This window comes from Symsagittifera roscoffensis, chromosome 1 (genome assembly GCF_963678635.1).
Source record: "Symsagittifera roscoffensis chromosome 1, txSymRosc1.1, whole genome shotgun sequence".
Classification (NCBI taxonomy): Eukaryota; Metazoa; Xenacoelomorpha; order Acoela; family Convolutidae; genus Symsagittifera; species Symsagittifera roscoffensis.
Window position 1 is genome coordinate 70,144,851 of NC_087062.1, and position 14,348 is coordinate 70,159,198.

Consider the following 14,348-nt stretch of genomic DNA (forward strand, 5'->3'; position numbering starts at 1 on the left):
GTCATTTCCGCGCTTTGCGTCAGCATCATTTTGTTCAGGAAAAACCATTTAGAACAAGGACTCTGATGTGAACTTGAATACACATTGCATGCATAAGGAATTCAGATCCAATTAAGTATTACTTTGAATTTTAACTTTTAAAAAATGAAAAAAAAATTAAAAGGAAAAATATTTAAAAAAATTGTTTTGTAAGTTTTCAATTTATGTTTTTTCCATAAGTTTTTAGATTACTGGGCTGCGAACAATCTTTACTAGTTGCATAGCAGTCGGCTGCCTGTGTTATATTAAGGAGTGGATCTGATGTTCAAGAATCTTTCAAGAATTTTTCAACCATTTTCTTACATCGACGAAAATGATTTACCGGCGGCTCTCTTGGCAGGAAAATATTTTTTGAAAAATAGCCTTAACTGACTACCGTAGCTTAAACACATTATTTATAATTAGTAGCTATTCAACTGCTACCAGTACGACAAAAAAAGAACTTTCCTTGTGTTCCAGAATAGTACACGATGTAGGATATCCATGCGGGTGGTCGTAGTCTTGGGCATGGGTGAGGTGCACATTGAAAAAGTTAGCCCAAAAGAGGTACAAAGCATTGACAGGAAATGATAAAATAGCACACATGGAAGAAGTAAATAAGGCAAAAATCTGATTGAAGTTGACGATAAAAACCGAGCAGATCAACTCAGAAAGAAGTCCCACGACATGAGACGAGAAATTAAAAAATGAGCGGATTTTAGTTGATGAAGATTCTTTGAGGTCGAATATTCTACTAGGGCACGTGCAGAGATGGTTTTCGAACAGGGTCTGACTGAAAACGCCCTTTTGCACCAGTTTTTGCATCACACACTGCTCGACTGCAAACAGGGACCGCCCTGAAATTAAATAAGTTTTTTTTATTGGCTATCTTACCAAAAATTAAATGATTGTTTATTGTTATATCAGATTAATTTCCCATAAACAGATTTTTTTAACAAGGCCCGCATGGCAAGAAGGAGGAGAATTCAGTCTAAGGCTCAACTTTTTATAGGCCCACTGTGAAATTGGGTGAAGATGTAGATGGTTCACTTCAATTTAAAAGCGTTTCTTCCTAAACACAAATTTTTCTTTAATACTACAAACACGCGTGGAAAAGAACATTACGAGGCCAAACTGTGCACTGGATAGGCGCACAATTTTGTGTCTGTATGTTCCTGGATTCCAGAGACAAGTCTTTAAACATGTTCCAAAATGTAAGTGGATTCCACTTACAAAAGTTTCGTGGAATCCGCGTACAAATACATGTAACGTAAATTTTGTCGGCATATTTGTTTTGTTGCAGATTCCGCAACAAGCAAATATAACTAGTTGATCTGAATTCCGCAATTTGAAAATTATTTCGCTAAATGTAAGTGGAATCCGCAAAATTTATGTGGAATCCGCAAATGTAAGTGGAATTTGCAAACAAAATGCGGATTCCATTTACAATTTGTGGACTACACTACAATTTGTGGATTCCTCTTACAATTTGCGGGTTACGCGTACAGTTGCGGATTCAGCAACCGCTCAATGTAACTATACTCATGTCTTATTGTTTGTTTGTGAATTCCACAAACTGTTCTGGATTCAGCAAATACAGTTGCGGATTCCGCAAATTCGCCTATTTTTAGAGCAATTTGTTTGTGGAATTCAAAACAGCAAAGACGATCAAAGAAAAGTAGCAATGTTGCGGACTCCGTTTACAATGCACAAAATGCACAGTTTGGCCTCGTAATAAAGTTCTGTTAAATTATACATCCGCCCACCTCTCAGCCAAATCCGGGTTGAGATATCCGACATATGTTTTGATCAGCTGCATGCGCAGAAGAAGGGGGAGGGCAATTTGATTTTCCGAGCTCTCTGAGAATTCTCCAAAAAGTCACCCCTCAAATTGAGTTTTGTTGTCGCCGAAGGCTCCCTTAGAACAACTTTGAGGGAGACCCTTTGAAAAATTTTAGCAACTAGAATTGAAGGTGAGGGCGGTCGCATTAACTTCCAAACAAAGTCGAAAACATGAACGAAACATTGTCGAACACTGTTTCGAGTGATTGTCGAACACAAGGTCCAACAAAAAATCGATCAGAAACTTTATCGACACAAAGTCAAACAAATGTCAAATTATGGTTCAACCTATACTGGAACACATTTTCGAACCAAATAAATATATTGAAAAAATAAGAGCTTTAAAAAAGAAGATTGATTGGAAAAAAGCAACTTTAAACGGAAAGGAAAATGTTTAATTACAATTACAGACCAGTTGCAAAAAAAGTAAGAGTATCCAAGATTATTGAAAGAGTTGTGAACTCTCAATTGACTGTTTTTCTAGAATGTAATAAGCTTCTAGATACCAACCAATTCGCTTTTAGAACTAAACGTTTCACAGAAACCTGCTTGTTGAAAACGATTGAAATTTTAGGTTAACTTCACGAAAACACTTCAGTGATTGTGCTTGGATTTGACTTATCAGCAGCTTTCGATACCAGAGAATGAAAAGGTTTGAGTGATACACTACAAAGGCGGTTCATTACACAAGAAGTGTCTAACAACTGGTTAATGTCCTAAGCTAGTAGCCGAAAACAAACAGTACAGGTCAATAACGAAATCTTGCGAAAAATGGAAATAAAGTACGGATTCCCACAAGGGTCAACTCTTGGTCCAATCATTTTCATTATGTAGTTGACAAAGGTTGGCGATTATCTCAAATCTCTTGGTCTTTCTTACCAAATCTACGCTGCTGACAACTTGATAGATGTATCAATAGACCGAAAAGCGAAAGATTCAACAAAAACATCGAAAGTAATACAATTGTAGCGAAACTAAATACAAAGTTCCATCAGCTGAAACTGAAGATCAAGCCAGGCAAAACAGAAACACAAAAAAAAACGATAACTGAACAGGATCTCGAAACACAGTTTAGTCCAGAACGCTGTTTGTCGGTTGTCGGTTCGCATTTGGAATGAGGAAACACGAATTCAGCAAAGAGCTAAGATACAAATTATATTTTGCACCTATCAAAAAACTAAATGTTTTTAAATCAAGTTTTTATGCATAGAAAAAAAACTGAAAACGTATCTCTTGAAAACTGCTAAAATGCGTTTCCAATTCTTATAAGCATCGCGGATCGAGAGAAAAAAATCGAGTTCTCAGCAAGAAGAAGTGCTCAATTGATTTGAAATCATCCACGTTGACAATGTGAAAGAATGCTTCAACATTATTCTAGAATCCTCTCTAGTGTTCGGTGTTTACCTTAGAAGCACAATCCCTATTTCGTGCCAAGGCGGCGCAGAATACAATCCTGTGCAATGGCAATATCATGGAAGACTCAGAGAGGTTCAAAGCTCAAAAAACCCTTATAATGGGATGAATAAACCATCTGTTTGACAAAGAACAAAAAAACGATGAGCCACGTTAAGACTTTGGATGAGACTTTGAATTCGTATGCTTAAGTTCAAAAGCTTCAATGTCAGATTGATTGAACTTACTGAAAGAAGGAAAAAGTAAGACACTATCAAACGCCTGAATAGATGCTACAGTTACCTAGCACATGAACAGGTAATATTTTGTTTCGTACATAAGTATTTTCGCTATAGGAAGCATACAAAATGGGACGCGTTAGAATCCGAACCTCTTCACTTCCGAGAACTTGCAGCTGACTTCAAAATAGCCTTCAAAATCCTATCAAAAAATATAGGAAAATTTAGTAACATTTCCAAAAAACAATTAAGCAAACCATCTTTTTATTTGACTCGTTCAATTTTGTAATCATTTGTGTCAAATCGATCGAAAGATACCACGCTTGTATCATTGTATCATACGCAGCCGAAACCATTTTACCTTCTGTCGAGTGGGGTCCAAACATAACCAGTTTAGGTCAAGGCAGTCCAAAAACAGAACGCTGGAATGAAACATTATCAAACACAATTTGTTTTTGGTCGATTCGGTCGGAACATAAGCCACTTCTGTTTGAATTACTCGAAACATTGAACGCTTTGAGAAAAAAACTTACAGAAAACAGTTTTTTAAGGTAAATTTGTATTCCAATAGTTCTTGAAGCTTACTGTCTAAAACATGCCAACCTTTCATACCACAGACAAAAATCGCTGTGAGCAAACATGCAGACAAATTTGGAAAGAGTTATTTTCATCACATTCATTGCCTCGCTACAGTTGCAATCGAAATTTTTTATTGAATTCTATGAAGCGCGAATTATATTTTAACAATTCAAATAAGACGAGAGTGTTTTTGTTGCAAACCTAAATCTCTTTATGAGGTGTCTTGCCAAGACTAAAACAAGCCTGATAATTTTTTTTTGTTTAAGATATCACGAAGTATTTTCACCTGTTAAAGATGTGTTAGCAGTTGATGCAATGATAAATCCTCCGTCATCCACCAAATAACAGAGAAAACCGCTTTGGTCTGTACTGCACAAAGCTCCATTTGAGGTGTTATTAAACAATTCACCAAAGAAACTTGTGTCGATAATTTTGCCTAAAACACCAAGAGGAACCTTGGATTCGCGGACTTTGTTCGGATCGATTGAGCGAGTAACTAATTTGGTCACGACTGGGTACGGATTCGCACTAATAGAGGCAACTCCGCTGACTCCAAAGCAATCGGGTAGGGGTTCGATTCCCGAGAAGGTATCTTTGGGGTCATACTGATAACTGACGGTGAACATGAAGGCATCAGATCCTGATGGTAACAATCTTGACAAGGCGAGATGTTTTTTAAACAAAGGCGAGTTCAAAGGGTTTCTCGACATTTGCCACCACAAAGGATCTACGCTGTTGTTGAAAATAATTGATATTCCGCTTGAAGTTATAAGAAATTCATCGAGGTCATAAGGGGTTAACTTGAACCGCCAGAAGGCAGGAATCATGTCTTCTAAAGCTAACTTCACCTCTTGTAGCAAAGACTTTCCATAATGGTATTTTTGGTCGTCGTGAACTAAGCATTCAGTTGAACTTTTATCGTTTCTGAATAAAAGTTTAAGTCCTTCAATCATTTCAGAAGTGTTATTCGAAGTGAACTTTTGTAGCTTAGGACAATAAGGCAAAGGGGCTACAAAAACTTTCCCACATGAGTTTGTAGCCACACACTCAAGTTGCTTTCGAAATGTTACACTTGATTTTGAAGGTTCAGGGTTTTGTAAAATGTCCTGGCACATTTTGCCACATAATGCGTCACCTTCCCAGTTAATGATGTTATTGGCGACAGTTCCTCGCGCTGATGAGGGAATGAGAACCATTATTACAAAAACCGAGCCACTAACGCTTATTCTTGAGTAGAGTAAATCACATATGAAATTATAAGCGTATCGTTCAATATGAATAGTTGCATTAATACGTTTTTCCCGAGCTACTGTTCCAATTTTCAAGCTCAGCATCTTTCGTTTTAGCTCCTCGAAGTCGAAATTGTTCAGATGAAGGAGCTCAGAAACGTCTACGGAAGGGGTATATGGTATTTTTAACTCACTAAGTAAGAAAAAAGAGGAATGGTAAACTATGTGACTCTTTGCGTTAATCATAAGCACAACCGAATCATGACTGAAACCGGCAATTGGAATGCGCTGACCTATTTCAAACAGAGGAATGTCTAGTCCGACAACGCCCAGGAAATGCGGCAGACGCTTTTCGTGGTGATCGGAGTAAAGGTGCCGGTAAACGGGGAATGTGGCTGCTAAGGCGTGACCTAGATTCCGATTCCAGTACTGGATCTCAGGAGCGGAGAAAAAGAGTTTTTGATGATAGTTTAGAGCCATTGGTCGGCTTAGTACCTGTAAATACTCCATAGCTTGCATTCTTACAGCTTCGTTTGTAGGTACTTTATGGAAGAATCCTTTGTTACGACATGCAATCCAGGACAGACTATCGTCCGCATAAACTGAAGAGCCTTCAACGTAAGTGAAGATCCGGACTGATTCTGAAGCCTGCTGGCTGACTTTGGAAAAAGCGTCTTTTGCTTCGCCATCGCCGCCATCTGTTATTACCATCAAAATTTTACTGCATGGGGGAACTACCGCCTCTTCTTCCGTTAAATTTTCGAACAACGAGTAGCTGTATGAAAACATACTTTGGAAATTAGCAATGTTTTCGGCGACTAGACTTTTCTGCATTAATTGTTTTAAAGCTAGTTTATTTCTGTCTGTGGCGCGTAAAAAATTGTCCGAAGGCTTGCTATAGGACTCGTTAAGATTGTCACTAATACATGTCTTGAGCTGAAAAGGCATATCGTGAAAGCCAATTATGCTTACAAAGTCGTTATCATTTAAAGTGTCTAACAGCTGTGATGCTGTATTTTTCATGAGTTCGAGAACTAACCCATAAACACTACCCGATGCGTCTATAGCAATCAGCATATGCTTCGGGGGAGTTGAACTCTGAATGTACCAATGGTCAAGTCTGACGTCATAGAGAGTCGGCAGATCCAGGGGCGTTCCAGGGTACACCCGAAGCAAGCCGAGAGGAGTGCCGAAGTACGACCAATAAGTGTTGTTGTTGCTTTCGTGAGTAAAATTGAAAATATCTCTCAACCCCCTCGACCAAGCTAGATCTTCCCTAATTCTATCAGAGCCCTCGTAAATTTCAACTGGTAAATGAAACGACGTATAATCTGTCGTAATCCGATTATGTAATTTCGAGTTATAATCAATTAAAGAGCTCACGTTTAAATCTCTCAACTCAGGTGCGTTCGAAGATGAGTCGAAAACGAAGTCTTTCGCGTGATTTTCTATTCGTTCAGCCGATTCTTGTACCGAGTCGGCAAATGACTGCAAATACTCGGTGAGACGAGCGGCCGACTCAAGAATTACATTGCTGTACTCGTCATTTGATTCTTTCTCGTATTGCGGAACCCATTTAGCATTTGCCCAATGTTCAGAATCACGAAGAATTCTATCCAACATGTTCCAGTCCTTTTTGAGAAGTGTTTCGGTCAAAACTGATGAAATACTTTCAGCTGAATCAGAAACGAGATTCGTAACTACACCGGAATTGGCCAAATTGGAGCAAATAATCGACTTTGAAAAAAATGAACACACAAAAACTAATGGAACAACTTTAAATAAATAATGAATATTGAACAAGCGCACGTTGGGAAAAATTACAAGGAGCGACATTTGGGGGGCGAGATTGTGGCGGAAATTATTTTTGAGGAAGTCTACCAAAATACTTGGGTCAATTTAGTGGATGGTGTTATTGGGGAAATAATCATTGAGAATACCTGTCGATACACAATAGGAAGGCATTAGAGAGGCAGGTGACGATTGAACATATCAGATCTATCGGAAGACGGCGCCGAAAAATAATCCCCGGCTAGCAGCTCAGCTCAGAAAACAGAAGCCTGAAGCGGAGGCGAGCCACAAGAGTATTTATAAGAATTATTAATTATTAAATAGAAAACAATATGACCGGTTGGCAATCTATACGCGCGGATAAATCAGCACAAATATTGTCCTCCATATTGGTAAGGAGCTCTCACTCCATCGACAATAACAGCAGAGATGAAAGTAAAACAGTACCCAAGTTCATTCCACATAATGTCATAAATGCAGAAAACAGCTCCTGGTCCAGCTTTCAATTCTTAAACAATTCAAATAATTTAGCATTGGTGCACACTTTTGAAATACTGAAATTATTCAAATGTTAAAATAAAAATTATTGTTAAGTTGAGCGGGCAAGTTAAGTATGTTCATGGTTCTGATTAATGATGGATTTCGTTTCGGAAACACTCAAGAATCATTCGAGCTGGAGGAAAGCCAGTATATTTTTTATTGTAATTTTATGTTTAAAGCTCACTTTTTGGGCAAAAAACAAGGCTGTTGTGACAAAAGAGGCTGTTCATCTAAGACAAAAAATATCACTAAAAGAGAGCGAAAAATATTGCAACTAAATAATAGAATGTAACTAGTCCATGAACACTAGATAAAAGAGAGAAAACAGGGGAATAATAACTGAAAGTAGGTAAAAATAGATCAAGTCACTCGTAAAGGTTATTCAAAACCTGCAGACAAAAGGAAGTAAATATAATTCAAAGATTCAAAGAAAGTAATTTGCATTTTTCGAGAATTTTCAAAAAGATGAACAGCTTATGGCAATTGCAATTTGCTAGAAGATGAGTTGTTCTGAAATTGCGAAAAGCGTCATTCCTAAAGTTTTCATCGCCACTATAAAAATTTGGAATGGAAATCAAATTAGACTATGGAACCTTTTTCCATGAAGACCAGAGAACAAAATATCAGTTAGTTTTTACCGGTATTTTTTTCAGCCAAGCCAATTAGCGAACAATGTTGTCTTGTGTTTTTGACATTTTCTCTGCAACTACTGAAGATTCATGGTCGATGAAAAGAACTTTACCAGATCAAAATCTGGATGATCAAATTTTGGTTGCTTTTTTTAAATCTGGCGTGACAAATCGTATTTTCGCTAGCGAAGTATGTTTATTGTTCATCCATATAATGCGGAAAACCAAAAAAAAAAATCAGTTGAAAAAATCTTGTCTGGCATCAAAAAATCAGATAAAATTGTTTCTGTGAACGATAAGTTTCATTTCTGCAGTGGATCAAAAAGAAAATGAACACAACGAATAAAAAAGTTGAAAAATACTAATGACTGCGTCAACTAGGGAATGATTTTATCTGAAAATTTCTGCGCGCATGATTGAAACTAATCATCAAAACAGCTAAGTAGGAAAGCTTTACAAAGTTTGACTGTTCCCCGATGCATCACAGTTTGAGCCTCGCAACTTTGAGTTCACAGAGTCAAAATTTTGTGCTGCTTATAATTAGTTTCAATTAAAAGAACAACTCATTGATGAATTAATGATTGACTAACTATGAAAAGCGCATCCTGTTAAAACAAAAAATTGTTTGACAAATGACTGTACTGTACTCAAAACCGTTGCAGAATCCGGTAAAACATGTTGAAAAAAACGACATCGTTTCAAAAAGCTGGCCTGAATATTGAAGAGTTTCAGTTACCTTTTCATTTTTAGCTTAAAATTTAGTTAATCTGTTCTAAAAACATTTTACAATCTCTAGTTTTATCCGTTCACATTAAAGAGAATTTTGAGTTATTTTTTTCGTATAAATTTGATCGGAGAAATCCCTGCTATTTACACAGCAAATGGCTGCTCTTTTTGCTTATAAAACTTTCAAGATGCCCGTATTGATTATTGCGGTGTTATATTAATATTCATTGTCTATTTTTGAAAAACATATTTTTTGTTCCGACTTTCGATACGAAAGTAACGGAATATTTGTGCTGCTCAGGGTGGGTTTTTTTTTCTTCAGACAAATTTCGACTATTTAACTAGCCATTTTTGACGGAATTTGTTTATATCATTCGAAAGGTATTGTTGTCCTGAGCTCAAATTTGAAAAGATATTTCACCTGTGATTATTTTTCGTAAAGTTATGAGGGTTTAAAGATCGCCATTTTGGCCATTTTGACCAATTTGGGACAATTAACGCGCAATATAATTCGCGCTATTAACGCTTAAGCGGAGATTTAATATCGTTCCAAATTTCTATTTAATATCGTTCCACGTTTTATAAATCGTTCCAAATTGGTTGAACGAAGCTTATTTGCCATAATTGATTTGTTACAAAGAACCAAATCTAAACTTTTGTACTTTATATGGCGTTTGGGGGATGATTTTCATGAAAAAATTTCAAATTAAAAAAAAAAAATTCATTTTATTTTATTTCATTTAATTTTTTTTATGTATTACTGCTGCTCAACAAACCTTAAAAGGCAGTCGGAACATTCAGGGTTTCGCCCTGATACGAGCAGTCTTGTTTTTCTTTAGAGTTATTTGTGACAGACAAGAGTCATTTTGTTTTGTCTAGATCTAAAGAAGCCAAAAAAATAATTAAAATTCATCAAATTTGCTTTAAATTTCATCATCATTTTGATGGCAATGAAGCTAATTATATAATAATCAAAACAAAGATAGCCGGTTACGGTGCAAATAGCACAGAAAATGTTCCGACCATAGTCTTGAAAATAATACAATTTTTTTTCTTCAAAATTTTATTGTTTTTTTTTTGTGTGGGTGTAGTGTGATAAAAGACCTGAAATAAAAAATTGAAATTTAGCGTATTCGACACTCATAGTCAAATAGGCTAATTGAGAGCAGTTTTTGAAGAAAAATTTTAACAAAAACTGAAAAAAAAAATAAAAATATTTAGTTCTGAAGTTTTCGATTCCCAAAATGGCGCTTAAAAACTCCAATAAAAAAAAACTAAGTTTTAACAGGGCTTAAAAATTACTCTTAAATAAGCTTTGAAAGCCTGCACGCTCACCTCAATAGCTCGAAACTCGAAAGTTGACCAAAAATCAAAAGTTTTCAAACTGTTTTTTCTCAACACCGAGAAAATTTTTCAAAAAATTAAAATTTTGTTCGATGTGGGAAAAGGCTTTAATCTGATATATCACTCGAATTATTCCGATGATTATTTGTGGTGTTTGATTTTGCGCAGAAAACAAAAAAAACTAAAAGAAAACGATCAAAACACCGGAATACAAAATTCCTCCCCATTTTCAATGGTCTGAACAAAAAGTTTTAGGTTTTAATTCATGCTCATTTCCAAATCACCAAATAACCTGGAGATGACCAAACTCACCGAAAACCATTATCTATAAGAAAGGTACAAAGTTTTTGCACCCCTGAAAAACAAAACAAAACAACTCAATCAAGTAATTTTGAAAAGTAATTACATCTAACATCAGCAATGTCGTTGAAAAAATTTCATAGCAGCTCTGTAGTTGGTCTTTTTAAGCGATCATATAGTTCATTATAATTTAAAATAAATAACCTGACTAGCTCCATCGGGAAATAGTAACTGAAGGCTATGGACACGAAGCAGCTCATCGTGGCTAAGATTGAGATTGAGGCTGTAACCCAGAAGATTTACAAAAATTAACTGGACTAAGCATAATCTAGCTAATTTAAACATGTTCTCTCGCTTTATTCACTCGAGTAGTAATCATTTAATTTAATATTGTTTTTCTCGATACTGGGACCAGGGGCGGATTTAGGGGGGGGGGCGGACGCCGCCCCTTCAGGGATTCGACCCCCTGCGGCCTGCGGCGCAGAAAATTTTGCCAAAATAGGGGCAAAACAGTGCTTTGGGAGAGCTCGAAAAATCAATTTGGTCGACCTTAAAAAAAAGTCGTCAAAATTTTGGAAAATTTTTTGAAAATCCGCCCCCCTCGAGAAAATCCTAGATCCGCCTCTGACTGGGACACAGTTTTTTATTTTGTTCAAATCGTGACTGAAAGGGCTTCAAAATGACATATTACTCGACCCATTCCGATGTTTTTTTGTAAAGAAAAAAATAGTACACATAAAGTTTTTCCACATGTTATAAATGGCCGGAACAATAATCATAATCATAATAACAATAGTCATAATATTCAAACTAATAACTTGTAATTTTTTTGTTCAATCTAAAATTAGGATAAATAATTCACTTTTTTAATTCTCGATTAGAAATATATAGAGAGAGGACTCTATTCGGCTGTCAAATGCTTCAAGTTTGAAATACGATAGACAAAACAGTCTATTGTGGAAACAGAAAAAGCTATAACACTAGTCTTTTCATTTGTTAAGTTACTGATCCTCCACTAACTAGATTTTCAATGAAACAGATTACTTAAGTATGAAAATGTTGAATGAATGAATTGCCAAGCAAAAACCTTTTTCGAGGCATTTTGTCCTTAAATTTAGAATGAAAGTTATCTTGGCGTTACTTTCAGCTTTGTAATTGAACAGTCGAAAATTCTGAATTTTGATTAGCTTCTGCAATTTGGTGTAGATTGGAAAATTGAGTAACTTTAGCCACAAAAAAAACAGCTTAAGATTAAGATTAAGATTAGATTGAGACTATTTATTCACATAAAACAGCTTGACTTATTGTAGCACCAAGAAGACTGTTTCAGGTAAACTGGGATTGGTAAATTTCATGGTTTGCGAGTATAGCACTGAATGCTTATGAAGCGCTAAAAAATCCTTTGTTTGCGTCAAGGATGGAAATGACAGCGGTCATAAAACAGAAAACGTCATCAGCTTCTTAATTTAAAAGATATTCAACGCCGAGCGAGTTAAATGGCCGGCCTCCGAGTTAAAAGCATTGGCCCGCCTATCAGTATCAAAAAATACAAATTCTACAATTTGAACCCAATAATCGTCCAGTTAAAGTTTTTAAACCTTCTGGGTTACATTCTTTCAACCTGTCTCTATAGCATCTTTTTATATTTAGAAGCCGTTTAGGATCTACTTAACAATACCCCCATCCCTTTTTCAAAAAAGGTGAAGATTATCAATAGAAAGCTCTCTGGTGCTAATTTACTGTTTTGTTTAGAGGGGTGGAAGTTCTTTAGTAGATACCGTAGGGGAAGGGGGGTTGCAAAGTAGATCTGCAGTTTAAGCTGTGCTATCGTGATGGAGAGACAAATGCTACTGTTTATTAATGCCTAAGATCCCAATTTGCTCAAGCAGTTTATAAAAAAAATTATGATTTTGGCTTTTCAACCCAGAATTTGCATAAAAAGCAAGAGTTCCGTTAATTCCAATAAGAAGAATTTTGGGTTGTTTTTGTTCTGATCAGGAGGTGGACAGGACTGAACAAATGCTTCGTGCGCGCTCTTTTTGTGCGCGAAGTCATTGGTACTACGAAAACATACAGCAAGCTTCGTTGCAGGTCGTAAAAGTATCAAAAAAGTTCTCCAATTTGGAAAAAATCAGTCGATAATCATAGTGTGTTTTTATTGAAAACATAACTGTGGTTGGTACGTTATGTGCTACTTGGACATCCTCCACTGGCTATTGTTGTTTTTGTTCCGACAACGACATGAAAAGAACTGAAACGCAGCGTGGTTTTCAAAAGGTGTACCTCAAAAAAGCTCGCATATGTCAAATCGGTATTATAAATCGGTATTATTCGGATTTCAACAAAAAAATTCAAAAGTTTTGTTTCATTGTCGAAAGAATCTGACCGGAATAGTTGTGCTAATCAGACTCAAGCTCAGTGAAAAGCGAATTGAAATGGCTTTCAATTTCAGGATTATTCCTGTTGTTACAACATTAGTATTTTGCATTCATCCACTTCAAAAAATACTATAATGTGAATGTGGGTGATGTCAATAACTTTGCTTCATCTTGAGAGGTAAAGTTTTTTGAGCAACATTTGTGTTTGAACTTTTTTTTGCAAAATAATACTTGCAACCATGCGTTTTTGGACAAAACAAGCTAACACACAAAAGAAATTTTTGGGGCAGTATTTACTATACGTTTTTCAATACAAATCTTGACATTACCACTACCTTGATCAGATCTTCCTGAAAACAAGTCAAAAAAGTTGTTCCCGGTGGGAAAATAAATTGACTTGCTCCTTTTCTGCTTTTAAGCAGCATTTGTGGTAAGGACACCCTATGCAACCTCACATCTTTCGGTTTCACCTGTTATTCTGAGCAAGCAATGGAGCTGAACTATTGAAATGAAACAAGTTATTTAGTTAAAAAAGCTTTATTTACAAATTTTAACTCACAAGGATCGCGCACAAGCCATAAAACTTATAGAAGGAGATCCTGAGAAATCAATAACATAAAAACCTTAAAACCCCTTTTTACTGGTTTTATACCGGTTTTAACAAAATTAAGACTCTTTGTGAAATATTTTTTGAGGAATAGCTGTATGCTCATAAATATTATGAAATAACCAGCTTTGCGTGATCGTTGTAAAACTAAAGGATAAATTTTCGGGAAAAGAAAACTTTGTTTGCTGGATACTTTCAGCCATTAAATCGATGATGAATAGACAGATCCTTGTTTATTGAGACACCCAATTATTCTTAGTTACTTTTATTTTTATTTTTTATTCGTCGTTATTTTTTTTTCTCCTAGAGCAATTTTTCGTCCAATATTAGGTACCTATTTCTCTGTATTATATGTTATTGGTTGGCTTTGCACCTGAAGTTTTCATTTTCCACTCATTTGTTAAACTCTTTCATTGTGATTTTTTTACAGTTTAAGCAACACTGTTTCATCGGTCTTACCACGATGCCGGCCGAATTCCAGCGCGCAATGGATTGTATCCTGTCCGAATTTTTGCAAGCGCATGCGGTCATTGACGACATTTTGGTAGTAACCAAGGGAACCGAGCTCGATCACATAGCAACGGTAGAGAAAATCCTGAAAAAACTGGATAAGGAGAATATGTCGTTAAAACTAACGAAATGGAAATTCGCTCAACGTGAATGTGAGCGGCTAGGCCACAAAATAACACCAACAGGAAATACACCATTAATGCGGAAAACGGAACCAATAGAAG

General features: G+C 36.1%; 1 protein-coding gene across 1 annotated transcript in view; it reads right to left on the reverse strand.

The window, feature by feature from the left end:
• Positions 1 to 447: 447 nt before the first annotated feature.
• LOC134839597 (voltage-dependent calcium channel subunit alpha-2/delta-2-like) overlaps positions 448 to 14,348 on the reverse strand; it is a 28,346-nt gene continuing 14,445 nt past the window's right edge. The window contains exons 2-3 of the mRNA XM_063855205.1: positions 4,357 to 7,598; positions 448 to 875 (exon numbers count right to left, since the gene is read on the reverse strand). Coding sequence (XP_063711275.1) covers positions 448 to 875; positions 4,357 to 7,135 — 3,207 coding nt within the window. The 5' untranslated portion in view covers positions 7,136 to 7,598. The remainder of the gene's footprint in view (positions 876 to 4,356; positions 7,599 to 14,348) is intronic.